Here is a 26,676-nt window from a genome sequence, read left to right as displayed (position 1 = left end):
ATGAGTCTTGATACTGTAATTTTTTTGGTATTTTTCAAGGGATAATACATCTTCAGTTGTAATCAACTAAACAAAAAACAATTTCAAACGATGAAAATATTTTTTTTATTCCAAATAAAAGGTTTTTAAACTTATTACATAATAACATAGAGGGTTATGCAGTTTCTATGACTTGAACTTGCACAAAAATAGCCTTATCATAATTTACATTTATAAAACTATTCATAATTTTAAAATTGTATGGGAAATAATACTGAATTGGAAAATAATAATTAGAAGAACACACAATTTTAAGAAATACACACAACTGCTCATGCTAGTCATCATGGCATACAGTATTTTTTTAACTTGTTATTTCTACAACAAAAAAGTTGACACAATACACTTGAACAAATATTATTATTGGTAGAAATAGTCAACAATATCCTTGGTTGTTTTACCCGTGGTTTTATGGTAGTGGTAGAGTACAGATCAACAGAGCCAACAGCATCAGACAGAGGTGGTTGTGGTCAGTGGGGTAAATGACCTAATGGGTGGTGGCCATTAGCTGCTTCGAGAAATGCAATTGGTACTACATACAACTATTCTTTCTGACCATTTTTTGACCGAGTTGAGAGTGTACCAGCATAGTTATTGGTGAAGGGTACCCAGAGTGGATTCTACCATAACTAACCTCCCAAAATGCCAACCGCTTCGGTTATTTGCATATCTCGCCCGGCCAAGGTCATTACTCTGCGTGTATCCCCTTGAACAGTATGACCTCGAAACCGGATATATGCTACGTGCGGAACAAAGGCGGAAAAGGGTAGCGCCTGGGAGTTCACCCCACCTCTTTCTCACTGGGAAGTCCGTACGTTTATGAAAACACCGAGTTTCGCATATCGAAAAAATGACCAAAAACCTGTCCAAAAGTGATATAAAGTAAAGTAACACAAATACTGATATACAACACAATGTTACCGGGGCACAAGTGGTGCCGAATATACCGGAACCGTAAAGAAAAGAGAGGATAATGCAATCGGATATGAACAAAGAATGTAACCCACTTCTCCGAAACAACTCCCCCATCACGACTGAGGAACGGCGACAATTCCTAAATAAAATGGTATAAATTAAAACAAGTAAAGAAATAACCTTTCTTACCACAGATATTGTAGTCGAAGATGCTTGTCATATCATTTCCCACTCTTTTAAGATGTAGAGGAAACAGATAACAGCAGTAAACCAGGAATATAATAAGTCGTTCTCAACACTGCAGGCGATTACTCTGTCGCTCATGTAATGCTTGTGTGTACGACTGACGGACTTACAAATTTTCTTCCTAGTTATGTTCGTTTGTTCGTAAATGTAGGTGTCTGTAAACTCCACAGTAACTTGCGAACTATCGATTCTATGGCTTATAATTAGAAGATAATTTAAGTACAAATATTCAAAATATAATTTTAAAATAATATTAATAACACGTTATTATTTTCTAAATATTATAAGTGTGTTTATAAATTATAATTTTATTATTGTGTCTAAAATTTTCACTCATTTTCGGTGCCTGAAATTCTATCTGAAAATCATGGCAGCCCCCTGTGTGCGACATGTTACTTTTTTATTTCACTGCAAACATTCATTTTCACGCACCCATAGTGTTCTAAATAAATTGAATGTTCCCTTTAAAGTAGGTATGTATTTCGCTTCTTTTTTTTTTGTTAGGCTTAGAGTTTCAGACTAAACCAACGCCGATGACTGGACTGACGTATTGGAATGATGCATGAACACTGCCAGCGGACCGGCAGAAGTCCGCTGGCAGAAGAACACCGTGCTACTGTCTGACTAGGCTGTTTCAGGATAGACCTAGGCTAGGCCTAGCTATGGAGAAAAAATAGTAGCTTAACTAGGCTGGGCCTGAATCAGAGTGTCTCACTCGTACGTTGTGGTCACGACATGACTAAAGTAAAAGAATACAAATAGGCTTATTTCTAGCTCATTATCAAAATTATTTGAATTTTGAGTAATCTTAATGATTGAAATACATACTACTAGAAGATGTAGGCCCTAGCAAATTTAGTTATGTTTAATAAAAACAGTAAAATTATAATTAAATACCAATTTACGAACGTCAAACCTCCCTGTGGTAAACTGTTTACAAAAATTCATTCGACAAATACAGGTATTCTCCAGTTGCGTGGGTTTTTAAAGAGTAGAAACTCAAGTCCTTTATTACAAAAAATTGTTTGGTCAAGTTAATGGAATTTTACATGACTATAAACACTTACACGTTTGGGGGATTTGATTGGCGTATGCACCTTGGATTTATGTTAACTTGCCAACAAAAGGGCCTCGGCATACAGTGCTGTGGTGAGCTTGGGCCAATGCTAATTTTGAGTGCTAAAAGTTAAACTCAACATACATTTAACCAGAAGCATGCCTGCGCATGCGGTATTTATTTCCTGTAAATATATCGTTTACTAATTTGTTTACGGTCATGTAAATATATCCACTTCATTTATTCATATTTTTATTCAAATTTATAATTTAACCAGGATAAAAATCAGAATCACATTTGATGAAGTAAGTTTTGTATGAGAAGAATATTAACTACATTTTAACAGTAGGCTAGTTATGGACCACGCAAAGTGTAAATCTATTGAGATATAAAATAGGTTAAAAACATTTTTTTTTCTAGACATTGAATAAAAAGTTAAATATTGATTAAAATGATTATTGAATATGATTAATACAGTTTGACTAAGATTGAGATGTCATACTGTACAAGTGGTAGCAGAATTTTAAAATGAGCGTAGTCAACAAGGTTTCAGATATCTGATGGTTTCATTCAGTCCATTTACAAAATTTTTGAAAGCTGGGTTCAAATCTCAATTCTGAAGACCATAAGTTCCATTCTAGTAAGTTCTTGGTTAGGGTGAAAACATCAAACAGTCTTTGTTGAAGATACAATAGGTCTATTACAGTATATTTGTTGAAGATAATAGGTCTATATTACAGTATATGTATTCTGCCCTTTGTGCCAACGAGTTTATCTGCTCGAATCGTTGATGTGCTATCTTGTTTGGAAAGAGACCATGTGTTTCTTTAAATATTATTTTGTGTCTTGCCATAGTGCAACGTTCTTCAAGTGTATCTCAAACCTGGTTTTAAATTAGGGCAGTGGTACTGGTTTTTCTTCTGTAATTTTTTGAAACAAAGCATTTTATTTATTTAGCTTTTTGAAAGAGGCAGTGAAAGCACATGTAACTGAACATAAACAAACCATTTTTTACTCATTTGCTTACCGTAGCAATTGTTACCATATAATTAGATATATCTAATTTCTCGCTGTGAGCATTAGTAATTTGTTTTTCTATTGCCATGGCTAGAGGTATAGTAAAGTAAATCCTTGCTGAGCCACGAGGGTTCATAGGGCTGGAGCTTATTCCGGTTACTCTACCGTGAAGCGAGTGAGAGTATTTGGTACGATAACACGTCAGGTAGGGCAAAACATCACTTCCTGATGCAAACTCACATCGAAATAGTATAATTATTATACAGTAAATATTCAATTAGTGATACAGAGGAATAAGGATAACTGCTATTATTTGAATGGTAATTATTTTATAAAACTTAACATACTTTTAAGATTACAGTCAAGAAAGAAAAAGATAGCATACCGTAGCCTAAAAGTGCCATTTCCGGCCCGCAAGATGAACTTTCAATAAAATTACAGGGGCGGATTTAGTGAGACCTTTTGGAAATAAAAAAAAAAAGAAGAAAGAAAGAAAAAGAAAAAATTGATCGCCCAAAACACTTCAGAGGCTATTCTCAGGCGTCTAGAAAACAAAAAGTTCACGGGGCATGCCCCTGGACCCCTTTGGTAGTGTTGTAGTGTTGTCTCGATCAGCCCCATATTTGGTCCGCCCCATATTTGGGTCAATAAATACTCAGGCTTTATAGCAATGACAAATAATACTATATTCTATAGTGTGTACTTGACCAATCTGTCATGCGGTACTGATAGATATTTACAGTAATAGTGACCTTCTTACTGTACAATTGTAATGGGGATTGCCACTGAATATAATCATTAAAAAATTAATTTGCTTTCATTATGTAAGCTTTGCCCTTGTGCATATATAATGTAAATATAATCACAATTAAAAGTTTAGATTAGAGGGCAGCTTTGTATGACTTAATTCATTTTTATAAGGTTTAGTTAAGCTCTTTGGTATGTATGTCACAGTGGCAGGTAAATTGCACATATTTAAACAGCTTGGGTAATTAGATAGCCTCCCCTATACCACTGCTTATTTGTATTCATGTTAAAGACTTGCCAATTACTTTAATCCGTGTCTTGAATTATCTAACTCCTGTAAACCTAGTTTTCCTCTATGTCTACAAACTATCAATATTTTAGAATCATGAATTTCAATTAATGATAATCCTATTCCTAAGGAAGTATTTTAGCATTTTATAATTTTATGAGAATTATGGCGTGTTGGATAAGGTGCTTGTCTTGGTAATGTAACCCACATCTTGTCTCAATTCAGTGCAAATATCTGGGAGACTTGCGTATCGTTGAAGATATTAACATCTTTCATATTGAAGAAAACCCTTTAAAAATTTAAACAAAACATTGAATAGCTCATTTAAAAAGTTAAAAGAGTATTAACTTCCTTTAGTAATGCATCAATCAGAACAAATAAATTTTTACTGCCAATTTAGGAGTTAAACATTTTAAGAAAAGTATCTAGAATAAAATTGTAAATTTAAAGTAAGTTCCTCTGAATATATTTAGAAATAATTTATTACAATAACTTTTATATACAGTACAAACAATTTTCATTTAATTTTGTATTTGATTTTTTTAATGATTTAGTTTAGTTTTACCTTGAATTTACCTTGAATCTTTAAGAATTAGTGATTTTGCTCATTATTTGTCCTTCAGATCATTAACAAATCCTCTTCGGTATTATAGTTTATAGTTTAGTATAAATTAGTTAAAATTTCTCCAGTTCTTAGCATCCATAGGAAGGTGTTTTTTGTTTTTTTTTTCCCTAAGTGGAAGAGAATGTGTTTGAGTTAGCCAGAAAGAATGGGTCTTAGAGAGAATTTTAAAGATTAGAAGTGGTGTGGATTTACATTTAAAAGGTGAAAGTGCATTTATTGTAAAAATATAATAAATAATAAAACACATTTTTAAAGCACTTATTAAAGCAAAAAATTGACTTGTCACCGGCGCTGGAAGAAGTAAGGAAGAAGTTGAGCTATTTGAAGAGGAAATATTTAAGATTGGATTTTAATAATAATGAAAATATTATTATTGCTTATTTTACTTATAGTTACCCGTTGTCATGCAAGATGGTTCCGACCCATGTTAGCTGATATCAACCGACAGATAAACGCAATCAAAAAGAAATATGGGAAAGAAGAAAATAAGCCCCGTTCCCACCAAGAAAACTGGTAAGTGTTATAAAAATAAAAATTGTACTAAAATACAATTCTTTTCCAATATTCTGTTTTATTATTGACCACTTTTTTAGTGTTAATAAAGATTAAAACAACTAAGCAGCTTAACCATACAATATTTAGCCAGTTTTCATTTTTATAAATGTTTGGCAACCAGCCAAAGAAGTTGGTAGTTTAGACTAAACTCCCATAACTATGACAAAAATATGCAATAATAAAACTAATGATACAAAGATTATAACTACCTGATATGAAATAATAAGTCATATAAAGTCATAGTAATTGTCAGTGGTGGATCCAGGAATTTGAAATAGAGGGAGCCCCAAGGAAGGATTTCCATGGACAGATAGGGGTCTGAGTTGGGCTGAGGTAAGAAAATTTATTATTATTATGGCAACTCTAGATTTCCGGAAATGGCACCCTGATACTTAAATTTGAATATAATTTTCTGTTTTTCTCTGTTTTATTTTAATTTTGAAAAAATTTAGTGGGATCCAGTGCGGGCTAGGCCCTCTTGAATCCGCCACTGATTGTAATTGGATTTGCCTCGTAGAAAAAAACCACAGCAGTGAAAGAGTCTGTTGATTGATTTATTATTGATATTTTTTTAATTATTATTATTTATTGTTAGAAAATTTCATCATAGTAAAATATTTTTTAACAGTATGATTTTTTATAATGTGAGTTTGATGTTATCATTCCTATTTATTTTACACCTACAGTACTGCTGTACCTACATTCAATGGAAATCAATACCTACATCGACAATAAAATAACATCTTATAAACACCATTTTAAACATTTAAATAAAATATTAATTTATTGTGAAAATTTGATTCCTTTTAAAGGTAAGTATAACAATTTAAAATGTTACGTATTACCTTTTATGTTTTTGTACTTTGCATTTAATATGATATCCATATGTGATATGACCTACTTAATAGTAAGCAGTGCTCATCAGTGGTTTTCTTTTTATGTCGTATTTCTTTACTTGTTTCTCTACTAAATGTATAAGATTTCTGGCATTGCTTTCATTCATCGCATTTAAAAACATTAAGAACTTGCATTTGATACCGAACATCGTTGAACCTACATAGTTTTCTCATTTAAAGGTAAATGGAAACATTCACATTTTTTAAGCAGCAAGTCATTGATTTTGTAGACAAATTCTGTAGGGTTCTCAGTCCATTTTGTATTCCGTTTCAATCATAGTCTTTTAGAATAGTGCATTTTAGTTTCTGGGGAGATTGATTTCTTATCAGAAGTCAACAGCCTGGCCTCAGTGTAGCTGTAAAAAAGTTTCAATGACAAATGATTTAATCACTACTACTAGCATAAAAAACGGTTTTTTTTCCAAACCAAATGCATAAAGTATAACATAGTAGAATTATTAACATTTTTAATAAACACAGTCTACAGGGCGTACAGTGGTGGATGTGCCCTGCAATTTGGATTTCAGTTATTATGGCATTTTTATTTATTTTGTTTTGGTTTATTTTTGTAGAAAATTGTTCGAAATTTTGTGGGCCAAAGTTGATATTATAACTAGTGCTGGAAAAGGTGCACGGTCGGAGGCATGAATGTCCAAGAGGCGTTTTTTGGGGGAACAATTTAAAAAAATAAACTGTTGAGCTTTGTAGTGTACAGATAACATTTGGTGCTGGAGGCAATTTATCATGGTCAGAGGCACAAACATATTTTTTTCCAGGTCTGAGTATACATAATAGATTTATTAACATTTCCTCACAAACAGTATACAGGGCACACTGCGATGGTTGTGCCGTGTGATTTGGATTTAAGTTGTTATGGCATTTATATTTAATTTGGTTTGGTTTATTTTTGTAAAAAATTGTTTGAACTTTTGTTAGCCAAAGTTGAGATATACTTCCATATCTCATAAAAATAATTTTGTAGTTTCATGATATCATGTTTCTTTGTTTTCAGTATCAAATTACATCTAAACTAATGTACGGCCTTTTTCCTTAATAGCATGCAGTAGAAACATTACAAATTACTACTAAGTGAATTGCATCAGTGAGCCCCGTTAGCATTTACGTATATCTTATCAATTTTTGTCTTCATTTATTCTGACATGTGATTAATAAGTGATAAAAAGGGGACCCTAAATGTCATTTCTTTACTAGCAATCATCCTTTGACAAATTAATAAGTTTGGAAATTTAAGGTTTGTTTTTAAGATTCAAGAAACTTTATTGTCTGTTCATAATAGAATATAAACAAAAAATTGAATTACTCTGCAAGATTTAAAAGTTAAAAAAAGAAATTTACATTAACATTACGTTATATTCTTTTATTTACAACTTTTTTTTGATAATTAGAAACGTTTTCAGCTTTGTAATAAAATCTGCAGAATAGAAATATGCGAAATTATGGGGCAATGTGTTTAAAATTCCTTAGAAGTCTTATAGTTTTTTTGAATGTATACTTAATTTCCTCCTTGATGTTCATAGTGAATATTTAATGACATAACTGAATTCAGATGGTACATTGAGTGACATCTCTCTTAAAAATTGTGGTACTGTTTTAGTGTCAAGAATTTAATAAATTGTAAAGCTGTACCTACTTAACTACATTTTTTTAAAGTCAAGTCAAAACAAGCAGAAATTGTATTTGTTTTCCCAGCAAATATCTGATTGAAAAAGGTATTGATTTTAAGTAAATTATCAGCACAATATCTGAGATATTATGTACCCCTTCGTCCAAACTGGGTTCGTATGAGAAAATTTGTAATTCAGGGAGTTCAAATTTTCAGCATCTCAGTGTGGTGAGGGTAGGCCTTGGCCATGCTACGAAGTACAGGGCTAGGTAGGCCTAAGCCTTGCCATGGGAGAAAAATTTTGTCACGAAATATGACTGGGATTTTACTTTTTTCTGCAACAAAATAATACTTTACAGAAGCCACAATTACCTGTGCTCACTGTGAAGTATTCAAGTGATTTCCGAATTTAAATATGATCACAAATGCCCAAAACGAGTGTTATTATTCTTTTCATAAAGATCGCGAATCCATGTGGATAGCACCCCCAATTTACTGTACATAAATACTGTACAGTATGCCTCAACAAGCATGCACAGGCCAAGTAATAACATCTCGGATGAAATCGATTGATATTTCTTGCTTTAAACTTAGTTTTATATCACTTTATTGGTTTGAATGTTTTCTGTCTTAGCTGATATAACAATTTAGTCTAGTCTACTTTGTGAATACTTACCTGGATAAACCGACTAATTGCCTATTCTTTCTCCCTCGAGAAACACCCCTCGAAAATAATAGAACAGTCGACTCCTGGCGCCAAGCACAAGCGGCCCGGCAACCATGCAACTTCCTCATTTGGAAGACTTTTAAATACATTTTAAAGTCAGACTCCGGAGAAAAAAAAAATTTTGATATGTTGTAGAACTGATTTTTCTAAGGCAGAAAAAAGTTGTTTGACGAAAAACTGGGGAACGGTGAACGAGATACAGATTTTTGAATATTTAAAAACTGGGGGGGAAAAGGGGCGTAACTGCCCATTTTTACAAGTTTTTCCCCAAGTTGATCAAATTACTTTTTTCTGTCTTTTAGAAAAATAAGTTCTACAACATATCCTATGGAGCCTGATTTTATAGTGTTTTTGTAGTTAAAAATGATCGTTTGTAATGATGTCATCGCCGCAAATTCGGTTCGTGAAATCAAGAGTTCGTAAGTGGGAGGTTTGTAATTGGGAGATGTTACTGTAAACTTATTGTAACTCCCATATTTTCTAGTAATGGCATTTAAAGAGCTTTGCCCTTGCTGGGACGGTATTACCTGTATTACTTAATCTGTTTTTATATCTGGCTTTTACATTATATAAATTAATTTTTTCCCCAGATCAAGGAGGCATGTCAAATAATTATTAATACTTTGAGCGAGACATTTTAAAGGGTAAACAGGTCCTGTATGGTAATAACATATTTTGCAACAGCAGTAAGTCCATTGATCTCTCCAGGGGACCAGACCCATTGTCTGGTGCCAACCAATAACCCTGGTGCCCTATGCCTGGGGTACTAAGCTCGCTACTTGCTGCTAGCATATTGGGCAGCAGCTTTTAACACTACTAGCTTTCCTGTACTTTAGATGGCTTCTAATGGCTCATGCACTTTATTTTTACAGTAGGCAATGATTTTGTTAAGCTTATAGAATGTTATTTATCTTATATCCTACAAACAAGTGACGAACTACAAAAATTTCATTATGGATATTCATGTCAGTGAGTGTATTTAAACTATGATTCCGCAACACCTGAATCTTCTATTAAAAAACTATTATCTGATAATTTTATTAGACCGCATACAGGTACGGATAATCATGGAGGTATATTTTTTATGGTTAATTTGGGTGTTAATGGGAATGTAAGCCTAAAATACAGTAAGCAAAGGGGAAAAAATGAAGTAAATACTGTAGATAGAAATATTAATCAAGGCAGACTGTAAGAAGAAATTGGAATGAACTTTCTACTTACTTTATAAGAAGGGAAATTAGTTTTGAATTTGTCTATTCTGATTCCATCATTGGGAATAGCACTAGCAGAGGAAGGATGGAATAGAGACAGCGAGGGCCACACCATAAACAGAAATACCCTAAGTTCAATGTACACATTGTTTTCCTTATGACATTGTATAACGTAGGCCTATTGGTAATTCCTACTGAAAGTGTTTCATCTTCTGTAAGCAATTTCATGGCAGAAATAGGGAAAAACCTGGAAACCCAAACCAACGTGTGGTTTTGTAGAAATAGCAAGTTGTCTTTCTCCTCTCTATTAAATTTGCTATTTTTACATGTAGACCTTTAGGCCCTATTTACATGATGGGGAGGGGTGCAAATGTGGAATGTGGGGTTGTGCTAAGGTGGAGTGTGGGAGATCGATGATTAAGTGAAGGGATGCTGGGTTGTACAGTAATGGTGATACAAGGTGATGTTTACTTGAGCGTGACATTTTTGCTCTGGACATTTTCAATGTAGAGGCGACTAAGGGACACAAGCTTTATTATGGGTGGGTGGATACGCCAATTGGTATGTATAGTCTAATGAAAGAATCTTTGTAAATTAAATTTAATTGCATCCATGGTACTCATTGAGCTGTTAGTATACAAATTACGAACTGAAAATAATCAGCATATGGTTACTAACTGATTCTGATTCTTAACTCTTTCATATGTTCATGGTAACCAATATTAGTGCCACTGGCCTAAGATAATTTATACTCTATTGAATCCATGTTCTTGAGATTGAAAGGCTCAGAACTGTAACCACCAAACCATGTAATTGTTTTATTTTTCACTATTTTCCTGTACCAAGTGACTCTCCATTTACAGGATAGAATACAATTTCATGTCTCAAAATGGGGATTGGTAAAGGTAAAGGTAGGAGAATAACCCATAACTTGCAGCGTCATTGTGCTGGAAAGCTTATGGCCATGGTCCATGACTACCTAGCAGCTGTAAATGGGTGCTTTATAGGAGCTATATGTTCACATCATTCCACAACGACAGGGGCTAAAATGAACCATAATATCAGGGTAACCCCCTACCCTTCTGAAAGATGCAATGGGTTTTTAAGGTGCACACGAGTCAGATGTCCTCATCCAAGAAGACTTGGTTCTACCAACTGGTGATGTTTATTTAGAGATTTGAACCCAAGACTAGGACCATGCGAAAAATATTTTCACTGCTAAGCTACAGCTCAAAGGAATGGTAAACAAGTCAAGATTTTGTTGTGTTGAGGTTTTTGAGATGCTTGCAGTTATATCCCCATAAAGTTTGGCACACCCTTCAGTAGGATTATTAACCGAAATAAGCAACATCGTAAGATTTTTGTACCAGAACTCAAATGGAGTTTGTCTACTTCATAAATACTTTCCTGAATAAACTGACTAATTGCTTGTTCTCCGCCAAATGAGAACACCCCTTCAAACAGAATGAATTAGAATGTGGTTAATTCTGGAAGTGTGCCTCTATTTTACCTTAAAATTTGCCTCCTAAAATATGTCTCATTTTTGTCTTGATTTCATCTATTATTCTTATAGCTACATGCCATTCATAGGATAACTACGTTATGATGAGTGCATATTAAAATGCATATTTCTGCCTTATGTATAATGTACATTTGCGGCAGAAGAGATGTGGGTCTGTGACCATAACTGCAGATGTAGCAATACGTTAAATCCATTAGATAATCGATCTTATTATAATTTTTTTTTGTAGAGCTAGAGAAGTCACTGGGCTGTTTCAATTATTCAAATTGATGAGTATTTTTTGTTTAATTACATATACATATAGCATCTCCTCTCAGTGGATTGGCCTAGTTTTGTGTGACCCCCATGAGTTGATTGTCCCTTGCACTATTATATGTCTGAGTCCGTTCTTATTGCGTGCACAGCTAAACTTGCCTATGAAAGCTTACCACTGAAATGTGATAATCAGCTCTTAAGATTATTAATGTAATTTACACTGGATGGAAAGAAATTAAAACCTGGAATATCACTTGTTTCTCCTTCTTGATTCTCTTACTGTGCACCATTATGTGACTATTTGGTAATTATATTATGTATGCTATTTTTATTGGTCAATAAAAGTATTAATTTAAGTAAAAAAAATAATGGTTATTTGATACAGCACTCCTCTTGGGATTAAATTTCCTACAGTTTTGTTTTTTTGGTTTTCCTAGAATTCATAACGAATACATTTCAATTTTAAGAACAAAGTCAAAAATACAAAATGTAATTTTGATCGTCATCCTTTGGCTGCTGGTAAGATTCTTTACACAGTATTTTTCCATAAAGCTCTACTCTGTTCTTTCAGTAATATTAGATAATGATAATTGGTGATAGTAATAATTATAGGGTCTCATATTGTAGTGATTAATAGAAATAACAACCATCACAAGCAATTGCATGTGTTGAACAAAGGCTTGGGTTTTACTAGAGTTTGCTGGGAAATATTTAAGGGAAGGGGTTGCAAAGTTGAATCTCAAGAAAATCTATGCCATTATAGTCAAGTTCTAAGGACCTATAGAAAATACAGGCCGAAGGAGACATTATTTCCTGGAAAATTGTTCAAAGGAAATAATGGCTCCTAATGCTTATTTTTCTATACATAGGATTTGAGATAACTTGACAATAATTGCTTTATAAGTCAGTCACCCTGTTTTCTTAGGCTACAGTATAAAATCAAACTGCTGCTGCGGTTACAGGTTGCTCAGTTGTCAATACATAACTACGCTTGTGCATTAGCTACGCGTATGAGAATGATTTGCTAGAAGTACTTGCAATGACATTCTGTGCAGCTCTTTGTGGTAAGATAAAGATGAATAAATTGATTGTGGTTGATGAAGTTTATTAGGTGTTATTAGGAAGGCCTAAACTCATTGTAGACATTTGTTTAATACTTAGATTAAAATGTATTTGTTAATTAATTATTTCAGCGTTTCCTTCTCTTTTTAGTTCTTATATAAGTCAATCACCTTGTTATCTTATAACCATACAGTATGCCTTTCTAGGCCTTGCCTAGGTCTGGTCTAGGCTTCATGTGTGTTAACCAGCACCATAGAGCGAGATTTGTTAGGTTTGCTGTCTCTCCAGAGCTTGGCCTAACAACGAAATATTCATTACAATGTAAAACTTCAGCTTTTTGCACACAAGATGCAAAAATTAGGAGGGATCTTATCAAATTGCGGATAGGAAAATTACGTGCAAATGATAATGATGATGTCATGATTGACTTTAATGTAGATTATTACAGTATGTCAACATTTTAATCAGTATGTGTTGAATTTGAAGATTTGAAAACATTGTGTTTATGTTTAATTGTGATGAATTCACCATGTTCTACTTTATATTCATTCGCTTTACTTTCATTCAGTTCAGTACAATGTAAATTTATATTATATCAGTGATGCATAACTAGGGATGTAATAATACCAAATTGAATATCAAAATACTGTGCAAGTATTAGTTTATGTCTTTTATGTTAGGATTTTTAAACGGAAATGTTATTTATTTATTTATGTATTTATCCTTTCTTTTTACTGATTTTCAAAGTGGCACAGTTTAAACATAACAAAAATATATACAATATAAAAAATTATTTAACAAAAAATTAAAAGAATATAAATATATAAATACACACACAAAATATAAACCAAGCAATAGAAGTTTGAACATAAACATTTTTTTAAATAGAGTATCTACAGTTATAACCATTGAACTGGAGATCCTTACATAACTATTGTCCTTGGTACAATCATTTTAGCTGGAAAGTTAGGTTACAATAGCACACAATCTTTCATAAGAAATGCTGGTGCCATATGCAGTATGAGCCTTATGTACTTTCATAACGTTTCATATGTTTTGATTTAGAAGCCCTACATGTGATTTTTTTAATTTGCTGGCTATTTTGTTTAATCACCTTTCATGATCTTCCTTCTTTTTAGGCTTTCCTAGAGCAACACAACTTTAATTACCCCTTTTACAGTATCTATCTACTGTTTCTGCTATTCTCTTCTCTCTTCCTCCACCTACACATATTCTTAGTAAAGTGCTATGTACAGTACTTGCTACTTCATCTTTAATTCTGAATTTCTAATCCAGAAAGAAAGTCCTGGAGTTCAGTAAGTCAGTTTTAATGGTACAACAATACAGTAATATTATTATCAGTAAAACTGTTTATAATTTAATAATAGTTAACATTAAAATATTAGCAACTAGAGGCCACTCGGAGAGTGGACACCTCCGCCCACATCATAATTTGCATGGTGGCAGGGCCGCTTGAGCTTGGTGCCAGGAGTCGAATGTTCTTTTATTTTTCAAGGGGTGTTCTCATGTGTGAGAAAGAATAGGCAATATGTCGGTTTATCCAGGTAAGTATCCACTCATAGGCTACCAACATCACCATTGATTTGTGTAACCTTTGACCCTGACCCTTCAAAATTTAGTCACCTCCAGATCTTTGGTAAAGGAACATTGTGGCCAAGTTTAACAAATTTCTGATAAAAACTGTTTTTAAAAAAATTGTTTTTTGTTGATTGTGACCTTGACCTTTAGCCCTTCCCCTTCAACATTCAAATAATTTGAGATCTTTGGTCATGGAACATTGTGACCAAGTTTGACAAGTTTGTGCACTATGACAACTATGGGTTGTAGACAAATAAATTTTTTTAAATAGTTTTTTGTTGATTGTTACCTTGACCGTTGACCCTGACCCTTTAAAATTTAATCAGCTCTAGATCTTAGGTAAAAAAACATTGTGGCCAAGATTGACAAGTTTCTGATTAAAAATATGGGCTGTAGACAAATACGTTGATTGTGACCTTGACCTTTGACCATAACTTTTCAAAATTTAATCAGCTCTAGATCTTAAGTAAAGGAACATTGTGGCCGAGTTTGATGAATTTCTGATAAAAACTATGGGCTGTAAGGCTGTTCACAACAAATATGCTGACAGACAAATAAATAACAATAAATAAACAGATAAAAACATAAGAGAATACTAATAGTAATAATTGAATAATAATAACAGAAACAGTAGAGTAATATTAATAATGTAATATCAGTAATCATAATAACCAGTAATAATGATAGCAGTAATTTTAATAAGTAAACGTAAGCAGCAGTAGCCACAATAGTTATAATCGTTTTTCTTGTGTTCATGTGGGTCAGGTTTATAGGTTAATTATCACAGAGGTCAACGATAATCCTAGCTCTAGAAGTGGCTTACATCATTTATAAAATTGAATCTTAATTGATTTAAAGAAAGAAAAAATATTAATCACCACGCCAAGTGAAATAAGTACTACTTAGCACATTAGTGACTTAGTAATTATAACAGAAGGACTTAGGTGTTTCAATCGAGGTAATATCATTTTTTTTTTCTTTGCCAAAAGAAATACTCAATTTTTTTTAGTATATTTCTTACTATTACTGCTAATGTAGATATTGATACACATTTTATTAAAGTTGCCACCAGACACCTAATAAATATGTCTTTAACATTTCTAAATTTAGTTTAATTCAAAGTTGAATTAAAAACAATATTTTTAAACTGAGGAACAACCAATGATTTTAAGAAGATGGATATCAAAATATATACTAACTGTCATTTTGTAAGCTTACTTGTTATGGTAGACCATAAAGCTATTATCATTTCATTTCTTATGGGTACACATAGTCAAACATTGACTAAAGGAAACTTTATTATTATTAGTTGAATATGTGTTTTAATTATTCATTCAGTTTTATTTGTCAATATGGAAATAGCAGTACATTTTTATTACGCTTACTGGTTGGAAAAAGACTCGTACTACCGGTAATTCATTTGCACCGACAGGCAAAGATTTTCCCCATTTGAAAATATGCACATTTTTTATACTTGGTATAAATGTTTGATTGATGAAGTGCTGTATATGTATCTGCTTAATGTCGGTCTATTATGTATGGTGTATATTTTACTTGAAACTTTTAAGACAAGTAGAATATCAGAAAGCATAAAATTTATGATTTATACAGTGTAGTTAAGGTGGATTAGGGGAAGGGGATTTAAGTTGATTTTAAAGTGTAAGGTTCAGACGTCCAGCTGTACTGTAATCAAATTTACTGTTGCTTTAATATAGTTGACTTTTCAAATATAAGCTTTGAAACCAGTTCTGTAAAGCAATTTTCCATTTACCTTGATAGGAATTATGGCAGTGAGTTATATGCTTTTGGCAAAAGGCTCGGTGAAGAATTCTCGGAGGACTCATTACGTACAGCCTTCACGAATAAGTGCTACATAGAGAAAGAGGAGACTGCACGAGGAGAATTGGGACTCGAGGGAAACACTGCCCTCCTGCATTTAGAGGACAACTCAAGATTAGCAGCAAGAGGTTAGCATGAAGGTGTTTATTTACTAATTTGTCACCTGAAGTTGTCGCTTATCCTTTTTACACCATCTTTCATTCTCAATATGTTTATTAATAATATTTTTGACCAAATGGTGATTATTTTTAATAATAATAATGATAAAATATTTTTATCTGGGTTCACTAAATAACATTTAAAAAGAATAATCATAACTAAATTTTATTTAATTAGATTTCTCCTTCTATTGTATCATACAAATTATTATGACATACTGCTGATGATTTATGCAGCTGGTTTACCAATCAGAAACCTAGTTTCTAAGAATTATTTAAAAATCATAAGTTTAATTCCCATATTCTCTATGTGGTAGTGTGATGTACTCAATCCAACATTTCCTTATATTACCATAGTTTCTTGTAAAAAAGCCTACCTCTTGTATAAGCCCACTGCTCTATTTTACTTACCAGGCTTTGACAAATGCCGAGGCCATGACTTTTACAAGTATTCTCAGAAAGAAATAGCAAATATTGGCATTGAATTACGCATACAGTGCTTAAAAATTGTCATTTAATTGAAAAGATATTCCTGGGTATATCCCACTTATCCCCCACCTCTCCCCCTCCCCCCCAAAAAAAATATGAATGGCCCAATTTTGTTTTCAAGGAGGGTGGGCTTAAACCAGAGGAGCTATAGTGTTATTATTATACAAAAGAAAGATGCATAATTCAAACTTTTAAGTTGTACATTATAGAATGCATTGATACTATGGCACAAGTGATGTGAAACCTAACATTTTATATAAACACGTTTTATTGTTGTAGAACTGTTTAATCGTTAATAAACCCAGAACAATGGATAAAGCAAAACTTTTTATTCCTTTTTTTGCGAACTTATTTTTTTAATGATCTGCAGAAAAGGGTGGAAAAAGAATGAAAATAAAATTGTTTTTTAATTTAGCATTTGGTTTTGCCAAAAAACATTCAGACGGAGGAGAAAATAAAAATAAAATGTTATTGGTAAATGTAAACAGTGTAATAATGGGATGGTTAAATGCTTTATATTTATATACAAATACAGTATTATTTTTGCATATTTCAAGGCAGTGGCGGGAAAATAAAAGTGAAGAAAAACTCATCATTATTGGTGGGCGGCAGGTTCGCTAAACAAAATATGAAAATGCCTAAGCAAATGAGATGAAACTATTGGAATAACATGTTTTATTGTTCTCCATCACTGATACAATCTTTTCTGATACTTTACGGCCCTTGTATATAGTATTACAAATACGTAACGATTTATTTTACTATATCAGGCTATATATGGATTGTTTAATTTGCTGTCCAATTGGCTTAGTTACTGATCAGTTGATGGACAGATCCATTTACTGAAAACTGATCAATTCTACATATCATATGTAACAAAAAATCTCCCATCGGTCAGTAGCCTGCGTATAGAACAACAAATATATACTGTGTGTAATGTAGGGTACTGTATGGTAAAGGGATGAAAACTGCAAATATATCTTGAATTTTAAAATAAGGAAAATATTATTATAATTTTCATACTTAGGCAAATTTTAACGTGATTGTACAGGTCTATCCAAGAGTAGGCAGTGAATTTTTTTTGCTCATTTGGGATGAGTGGTGTGTTTTTAAATAGGAGTATTTTGGCGGGAATCACACCAATGATAACCCACTAAGCATGAAGACTTACACCCGTATTCTTAAAACAAATCAGGAACTGTTACATGTGGCTAGCAAAAAATGTTAATTTTGCCTTTTGGAAGCTAAACATAATGTCCCTTTTCTTGAGCACACTGGAGATACATCAGACCTATTTATACAATTGTTTTTATTCATTTCACTTTATCGTAAGTTACAAAAAAGCATGTTTTTAGTGGGGTAAATATTTCAAGTTGGCGATTTAGCCTGACCCTATGCTGACTAAAAAAATCGGCCTGAGGAGGTATAATCTTAGAATACGTTTTAAGAATACAAAATGACTTAATTTTGAAGTTTTAGCTCGAACTACGGCTAAAGTTCGTTTTAAGAATACCAGGGTCTTTTCCAGTACGGTCCTTCTGGTGGTAAATTAGGCAGTACACAGGGAGACAATCTTTTCCAAATAGGAAAGATTTTGCTGAAGGGCAGTTTGGTAGAACCCCTAAAATCTTGCGGCTACTATACTATAAAGGCCAACTCAGTTAGCGTTGTTTGACGCAGTCTTTAGTTATCATGAGACTATTTAACATGTTTAATATTCCACGACACGACTGTCTCCGACGCAGACCTATCGCGTCAGAGTTTAACCAGAAAGAACCAACTCTTTAACAAATCACGTTGTACGACACTGTCTGGATGGCGTTAATAGGCCTGCATTTTATAATCTTTGCTATAGTATAGGAAAATATTACTAACGTACTGTACTTTCCAAAGGTTGAGCCTATCAACCTGGCTTTTGTGAAGTAATGTATGTATGCCCTGTGTATCACTGTTATTGTTAGTCAAATATCCAGAATGCAACAGCTCACTTGCACACATTCTGAAACACAATATTCACTGATTTGATAATTTATTAAGTTACTGACTACCAAATTGGTGACCATCTAATTAGTAGATTGACCAATGCGTGACCAGCCACATACAGCGCTGTAATTTCACTAGTCTGCATCATTCCATTATGATAATGGTCAGTGATGAACAGAACAGACCAATGCAAATCTCTTGTTTTGAGTTTTGGCTCTGATAACAAAAGAGAACAAAAAAAAATCGCACCAAAATTAATCGCACCAACCCACCTAGCCATCCCCCCAGAAATCACGGTCAAGTAGTTAAAAGTCACCTAAAGTCACCTTATTTTGCGAATTAGTGCCCCTCAACTGATCATTAAGCCCCCCCCCCCAGATCAGTACAGATCAATATAGACCATGTAGAGCTAATACAAGCTAAGAATGATTAACATAAACCATAGTAAGTAATATAGAGCAATAGTTATCAATGTACAGTACTTTGACTTGCCAAATTACTTATGTAGTAATTTAATCCATGTTACTTGATCAGTACTAATATATTGGTATATTTTTTTTCCCACAATAATTTTAAAGATAAGATTAAGTTTTAAACTGTATCTTTTTAATTTAGTGTATGTAAATTTTTATCTATTTTTTTATCAGAATTTTAAAATAAAAAATTATGTTTCTTCAGTACAAGTCCAGTTTTGAGGACCAAAGAAAGTAGTTCTTAATTGATTCATTATTAAGCAACAACGAAAGAATTTAAATATATAAGGAATAGATTTTGATATATAATGTACTTGTTAGAGGTTTAACAATAAGTAATTGACCTAATGATTACTGTAAATCATTTAATGTAGATTAGTTCAGGATCAGATGACCTAATTGGTTGACAATGTTGTTGAAACATTGATTTTCAAATGTATTTATTGAATAGCCTCTGACCAGTTGAACCTGTCACTAGCTCTGCCTCAGACCAGCTGAGCCTCTGGCTAAATCACTAGAACTTTCATATTAACAATTTAGTTTTGAGATATTTCTCAATTAAGCCAAGGTAATGATTTTACTAAATGTTTCGGCTGCTGCCTTGGCTGGAATTGAGCACTTACTGTAGCAATGTGGTAGTCTGGTCTGCATTGTATGACCTCTGAACTAGACAACACAGACCCCGATCACAAAATGAATATGGTATCAATGCTAGTGGGGGCAGTTGCCGAAATGTTAACATAAATCCGTATACTTTGCCGTAATCCAGGATTAAGTAAAAATAAATTAGTTTATAAAGCCAGATAAAATTCCTACGGTACATATTTAAAAAATAATATATGGTATCTGTAGGGTTATACTATATTAATTGACAGCAGTACCATGAATAAGATTGCTTGATTTTATAAACCAACAGATTAACTTTGAGTTCAACTGATTAACTTTTCATTTACGAGATTGATGCAGCGATAAAAATGTGACAGCCTGCTCATGTAAAGAGCCCACGTCAGTGTTTGCATAACAGTAACAGAAAATCGTAGATCTCGAGGACATAAATATGATAACATTCGTACTACTAGCCTGGGGTTGTCCATTTATTAATTGTTAACATATCAAATATTGACAAGGGGTTTTATATTGCTATTAAAATGTTATCACAGAATGTTTTTTTTTTCTTACAGGGATGGAATTTGTCTCAGAATACGTTATGACCTACTTGCGATCTGTTTATCCAAGCTTACCTCAAGAAGCCATCCAGTAAGATGTTTTTGTTGTTTTTATTATAAGTAAATTACATTTTCTTTCATTTTTCTCTTTTTCAGTGCATGTTATTAAAATAGGCACTCTATTTTGTTTGATAGATAAATAATGAAATATAAAAACTAATGTTTAAATGATATTAAAAAATGTCAGATCTCAGCACTTTAAAGAATAACAATAAAGTGCCAAGTTCTGTTATTTTGTTTATATTGTTATAAAGCGGACTGACACAGTTACAACTTTTATTCATCTTTGTTTTTATAAATAGGAAATTGATTTTTGATGCTACCAAATGTATTGTCCTGATTTTAGTAAAGCAATATTCAAAGTCATAATATTATTCAGTGGGCTTGCTTTTAAATAATTTATTATATGTTTTAAATATAGTTTACATTTAGTGTAGATATGATTGGCTAGATATTTGTTTATTAAGATAGGGAAACAATTGACATGTCTAGGTGTAATTTTTTCCCTACCTGACGTGGAAATGTACCGAATACTCAGTACATTTGAAAACAACTGCGAAAAAAATCGCAAGTTGTTCTCGGGTGGGACTCGAACCCACGATTCCAGATCACTAGCCTGGCATCATACCTCTAGACCACCGAGCTTGCGCCTGATGGCCAGGGTTGAATTCCAAGTCCAATTTGAAAGTCCAAGTAAGCTGCGGGTACTGCAATGTCGACAAGGATGTGAAGCCCCGCCCACAAAGTCACGGAAACCTTAGACAATGGCGGCTAGACTCACCGAGTTGACGAACATTTTTTTTTGCTATCAACCTTCTTTAAGAAAGAGAATTCAGGGTACAGTAGGCGGTATGCAAATGAATCATATATTCATAGTGTAAATCTATTTCATGGAACAGGCGGGGAAATTGTTAAAAAAGCCTTTGTATTTCACTCCCAAAGGAAGAGGGAAAAAGCTGTATTCAGTCAACCTCGTTGTCGACAAAGGCCAAGTCACTGATGCGCTGCTCGTGTAAATCATGGTATCTATAACCAAGCATAGACATCTAGGACTAGGCTCACATATGTTTCGCGTAGACAACCAGCTGTCTAAGGAAATTAAAATGTCCAAGAAAAAGTTTTTGATCACGTGACTAAATGACGCTCGCTGATTAGTCGGTTTATCTGTCAATCAAAAAATTCAATTATTATCATTGTCTTGCTTATTTAAAAAGATCAGATAAGTTATCAACTTCAAAGTAAATAGAGATTAGAGAGATTTTAAATATTTTAGAAAATGTTTTACCATGGAGGTATAATTTACTAAGATACCTTTAACTTGATTACTCTACTTAGCCAATACAGTGTACATCTATGTTTATATATTAAAAGTCTTACATGTAAACAAATGAATATAGGTCTGTAAAAGAAGAAACCATAGACCCCAATCGCACTTTACGTCGGCTCAGGGCCAGCCCAGGGTCGGCATTTTTTAAGTCTGAACAATCAATAAATGTTAAGCCGGCCCTGAGCCGACCTGAAGTTAGTCCGACTTTTGAGTTGGCTCAGGTCCCGCAATGCTGGACCTCGGCCGACCCAACTTTATATCTGAACGTAAGCCGAACCTGAGCAGGCCCAAGTTCGCTCTGATTGTGGTCGATTTTGACATCTTATCTACCACAACATTCATTCGAACTGACTTGCGCGAAAAATTACCATTGAGAAATAAATTGTTAAGGAAACTGTAGAGTAAATTGTATTTAGTTGAACTATAGTTTTTTAATAAAAGTTGTTATATATAAGGTCTCCATGCCTAACTAATTATTACTCACAGCCTCCGTGTGAAGCATAAGCATCACGAACCAAGTTGTAAACATGGGGAAATACCACATGATACAAAGCTTACGCATGAGCAGTTTGACAGATGACGACTTTCTTTTCCACAGTTAAAGAATTCCAGTAGATAAAAAATATATTGGCCTATTACAAGCTCAAGAAACTCCGTTTTTTGTATAGCACACATTAATTTCACAAGTTTATATACTAAAATCCTAACACTGTATAGCGATATACTTTCTGTGAACATCATCCTCACCAACCATGTGCGTTTTGTGTCGACGTTCGTGAAGCTACTCACGTCACCCTGAGGACCGAAAAAAATAATCGTTTATTATTGTTATGTGCGTAGCTGGTTCTAAAAAGCGTCAACAATTTTTTGTGAATGAACCTAATATGAAAATAATTATTATTGCCAAATAGATAGATCTCGATGCTACTTATTCACAATCTGTGTCCAAACATTGACAGCAACCTTCAGTTTTACATAGGCCTATACAGTTTACAATATACAGATATGGACTTTCAAAATCGCGAGTCTGGTTTTGTACAGAGTAAAGTCGAGCTGCGCTAATTATAGGCCTTTGTTATTATAATAATTATCATCGCCATAATCATGAAGCAGAATGCTACGCTTAAAAAATCAAAAAAGTATAAGGACAATATTTGAAATTCGGTTCATGTTTCGCACAAATTCCATGTGTTTTTGCTAGGTTGTGATTTACCGTTCCACCATCATGTAATGCTATCACCTCAAACTTCCTGTCCTGCAATTCATCGACCCGGACCAAAAGAGAAGTGTGAACATTCGTAAGGCGGCCCTGGGCCGACTTAAAATACTAAATGTGAACGGAAAATTTGTTTCAGTCGGCTGTATTTAAGCTGGCCCTGGGCCGACCCTAGTGTGATTGGGCTTATAGACTGAAAAACTGACACATCTCTTCTCATTGTAAAAGTACTGTAGTCAAAAAATATTTAAAATTTTAACAAGACTCATTAAGACACTTACGCCCGTATTCTTAAAACAAACTTTAGTCGAACTTCGAACTAGAACTTCATTTAGTGCTAGTTGCAACTTCAACCTCAATTTGTATTCACAAACAACATAGTCGAAGTTTTAACTACGATTAAATCAAGTGCCAGTTTTAGTTCAGCTGAAGACGACTGGCAAGCAACAACTATCAAACTAACCAATAAAAAGAGCTAATTTTAAAAGCAGACAAAATTTTAGAGATCCAGTAATGCGGATGAATATTAAGCTGCCGTCTGTGGTTCAAAAACGTATTTCATCATAATTCATAATAGATCATCATTCGCTTAATTAATTTTCTATAATAATAACTATATTAGTTTTTAACATATTACGATAGAGAATTTGAACAATCACTGAAAATTTGCTTTCTTTGGAGAACTTTGTTGTTGTTATGGCAAAGCTACGTGACCGCAACGCCAGGGGATTTCGTGCAAATCAGGAACTATTGCTGTGGCTGGAAGAAACATGTTAATTTCTCCTTTTGGAAGCTAAACTTGATGTCTCTCTTGTTTAACACACCGAAGATATATCAAACCTGCGTATACAATCGTTTTTATTTGTTTCACTTTATTGTGAGTTACAGAAAACACGTTTTTAGTGGGGTAAATATTTCAAGTCAGCGATTTAGCCTGACCCTAGGCTGACTAAAAAAATCGGCCTGCAGAGATATCATTTTAGTCGAGGTTCGCGTCATTTAGTCGCAGTGCTAGTCGAAGTTTGTTTTAAGAATACGAAATGACGTAATTTTGAAGTTTTAGCTCGAACTACGACTAAAGTTTGTTTTAAGAATACCGGGGTAAGCCTAGGTCTATGGTGACTTTGAACTATATTTTTACTTAACTAATATTAATATTAGCTATGCTTGTAGATAAGCAATGCAGAATTAACCTACAGTAATTTCCTAGAATATAAAACAAAATAAATGTCACAGCATATATGTGCTTATAAATTTCTTAGAATAGAAACTATGTTAGTGAGCTTTTATATACCTTACCCCATGCATTTTGACTGCTGAAATAGTAATTATAGGTTAAAGTTGAAAATGGTTTATTTAAAGTAAAACAGTTGCCATAGCCCACAAAAGAGAGAAAAAAATTGCCATAGATATCAGTCACACTCTTCATTATATTTCTTAGTCCATTTTTTATGCTGTTTTCTTTTCATTAACTATGATGTTTCTTCATTAGTTTTTTTTAACGATTCTTACTCATAATTTTTAATGTTCTTTATTTTTATTGCTTTCCAGGACGATTCATGACTACCTGGTCAACTTAGATATGATTGTGCATATTTCCAGCAAATTAGGGGTTCCAGATCTCACCCTCTCTGCAGTAAGAATAACATTCCACCTTATTTTCATCAATTTAGGCCATTTTAAATATTGATGCTATGAATTTTCAAAATGTAGGCTACACAGATGGTGTCAGGTGGGAGGTTGATCTCTCGGAATAGCATTTAATCCATGGAGGCTACAAGCTGTTTTAAGGACTGTGGGAATATAGGACAGGATGGGGAATGCTGACCTATATTTTACATGGACAATGGGTATAGTTGACATGGGGTGGTGTGTTGGAAAATGAGTGGTGCATGGGTAGCGTAAAATTGGATAGTGAGAAAAAGAATAAAAGAAAAATAAATTTATAAGATAAAATATGGTGGTAAGAGGAAATTGAAAGGAAGTTGTGTATGTTTAACTATTTTAGCATAAGATTTCAAAGTATTGAGGGTTAAGTCAATCAATTAACTTATCTGATGCAATAATTATGACATTAAGCACACATAAGCCATGCAATAGCATGTCTGAACAAAATAAACAACACAATATACTATACAGTATACTAGACAATACATTTAAATGAGGTCATAGGTTAAGAGGTCATAAGAATCTAATTTAGAAACCTGTGGTCATCAGAGTTGATGATTCATTGAGATGAGGTACTCGTCGTTTAATTCGCAGCCCCACATTTTTCTAATGTAGGTCATAATTTTGCTAATGTCTCTTGTCATTTAATGCAGAAGCAACTCTTGCCCTCATCAGAGCATTTTTATGCTTTTGTCCGTAATCGCGTGCCCTTTGATATCCAAAAACATAGACAAAGACTCGCCGCTTGTAACGTAATCGTTACAGACTACACGGCACATGAGCAGCTCAGTGCGACACATCATAAATTATTACACAAATAACAAACACACAGTTGACAGTGTATTAAAGGTTTACGTAGTTAGCATAAAAACTCTAACACTCCAAAACTAGGCTAATGCAATGATCACAGCCAGCAAATTCTGAGTAGCTATTTTTCACTTACAACGTAGGTCTCCAAGTGGTTTTTTAGCCGGTTGTACCGCTTATTGAAATGAAATTCTGTCATTAGATTCAAGATGGATCTCATTTTTTTACTTGGATCTATTTATAGTTATGTGAGAAGTTCTTCCTTGGTGTGTCGTTTCTTTTTCTAATTTTTCTTTGAAACTAAATCTTCAACATTTTAATTTTTTAGCTGGATGCTATTATTTCTAATATTATCTTAAGCCAGATATGGTCACCCTACTTTAAGCGTGTTCTGCCGTAACATCTTAACTTGCGACCAATGAAATTGAGTATTAGCAGGTAAATTGTAATCGAAGAAACACACCTCGCTTGAGGCTGATTCCGTATTAGTGATTTTAGTATTTGAACTCTTAACCTCTTGCTAGAAGTTTTATTAACCACATGCTCTTCATCCCCAAAGATGGCAAAAAAATAGTAAATCGATGAAAGTTTACAGCGCTGCGGCAATTCTAGTAAATACATAGTCCAATGAGATTAGTCCAAGTCTTGGCATTTGAGGCATACATTTTCTCTGATCCTTAATGTCTGTTATGGATTGCTATGAGTGAAGTCGTTAATGAATATTAAAAAATCCTAGCAACCCATGTTATTGATCTTGAAGAGAATTAAGATTACAATTGAAATATGGTTTTTCTTTACAAGTAGATTTTCATTTAGCTATGAAATTTAATTTATTTTTTTTTTATATAAAAACTTGATATACTTTAATAAAGTAAAGTAAAAGATTGCCAATGAATAATAGAGAAAGCATAATAACACCTTAATTTTAAAGTTAAAGCCCCGTTCCCGGCAAAATTTCAATTTTTAAAAAAAAATCTAATTTTTGTATAATGTTATAAAGATTTATAAATATAATAGGGAATTGCTAGTTTAACTGAATTTAGACATTCTTAAGAATGAAAAAAATGTAAAATAAGACTGAAATTTGATTTTTTTGTGTTCCAC

The 26,676-nt window shown here is 33.3% G+C and overlaps 2 protein-coding genes across 2 annotated transcripts in view; one reads left to right on the top strand and one right to left on the bottom strand.

The window, feature by feature from the left end:
- The window catches only part of LOC117124507, a 47,958-nt gene extending 46,633 nt beyond the window's left edge, over positions 1-1,325 (bottom strand). The window contains exon 1 of the mRNA XM_033270734.1: positions 1,144-1,325. The gene's annotated coding sequence lies outside the window, so the exon portion shown is untranslated. The remainder of the gene's footprint in view (positions 1-1,143) is intronic.
- Positions 1,326-1,546: 221 nt separating this feature from the next.
- LOC117124576 (39S ribosomal protein L44, mitochondrial-like) overlaps positions 1,547-26,676 on the top strand; it is a 42,128-nt gene continuing 16,998 nt past the window's right edge. Inside the window, exons 1-5 of the mRNA XM_033270864.1 lie at positions 1,547-1,673; positions 5,328-5,448; positions 16,166-16,353; positions 20,510-20,585; positions 24,649-24,733. Coding sequence (XP_033126755.1) covers positions 1,568-1,673; positions 5,328-5,448; positions 16,166-16,353; positions 20,510-20,585; positions 24,649-24,733 — 576 coding nt within the window. The 5' untranslated portion in view covers positions 1,547-1,567. The remainder of the gene's footprint in view (positions 1,674-5,327; positions 5,449-16,165; positions 16,354-20,509; positions 20,586-24,648; positions 24,734-26,676) is intronic.

The sequence above is a fragment of the Anneissia japonica genome, unplaced genomic scaffold, assembly GCF_011630105.1.
Source record: "Anneissia japonica isolate Jap-2015-1 unplaced genomic scaffold, ASM1163010v1 scaffold287833_len2544123_cov190, whole genome shotgun sequence".
Classification (NCBI taxonomy): domain Eukaryota; kingdom Metazoa; phylum Echinodermata; class Crinoidea; order Comatulida; family Comatulidae; genus Anneissia; species Anneissia japonica.
This window is presented reverse-complemented; position numbering and strand designations above follow the sequence as displayed.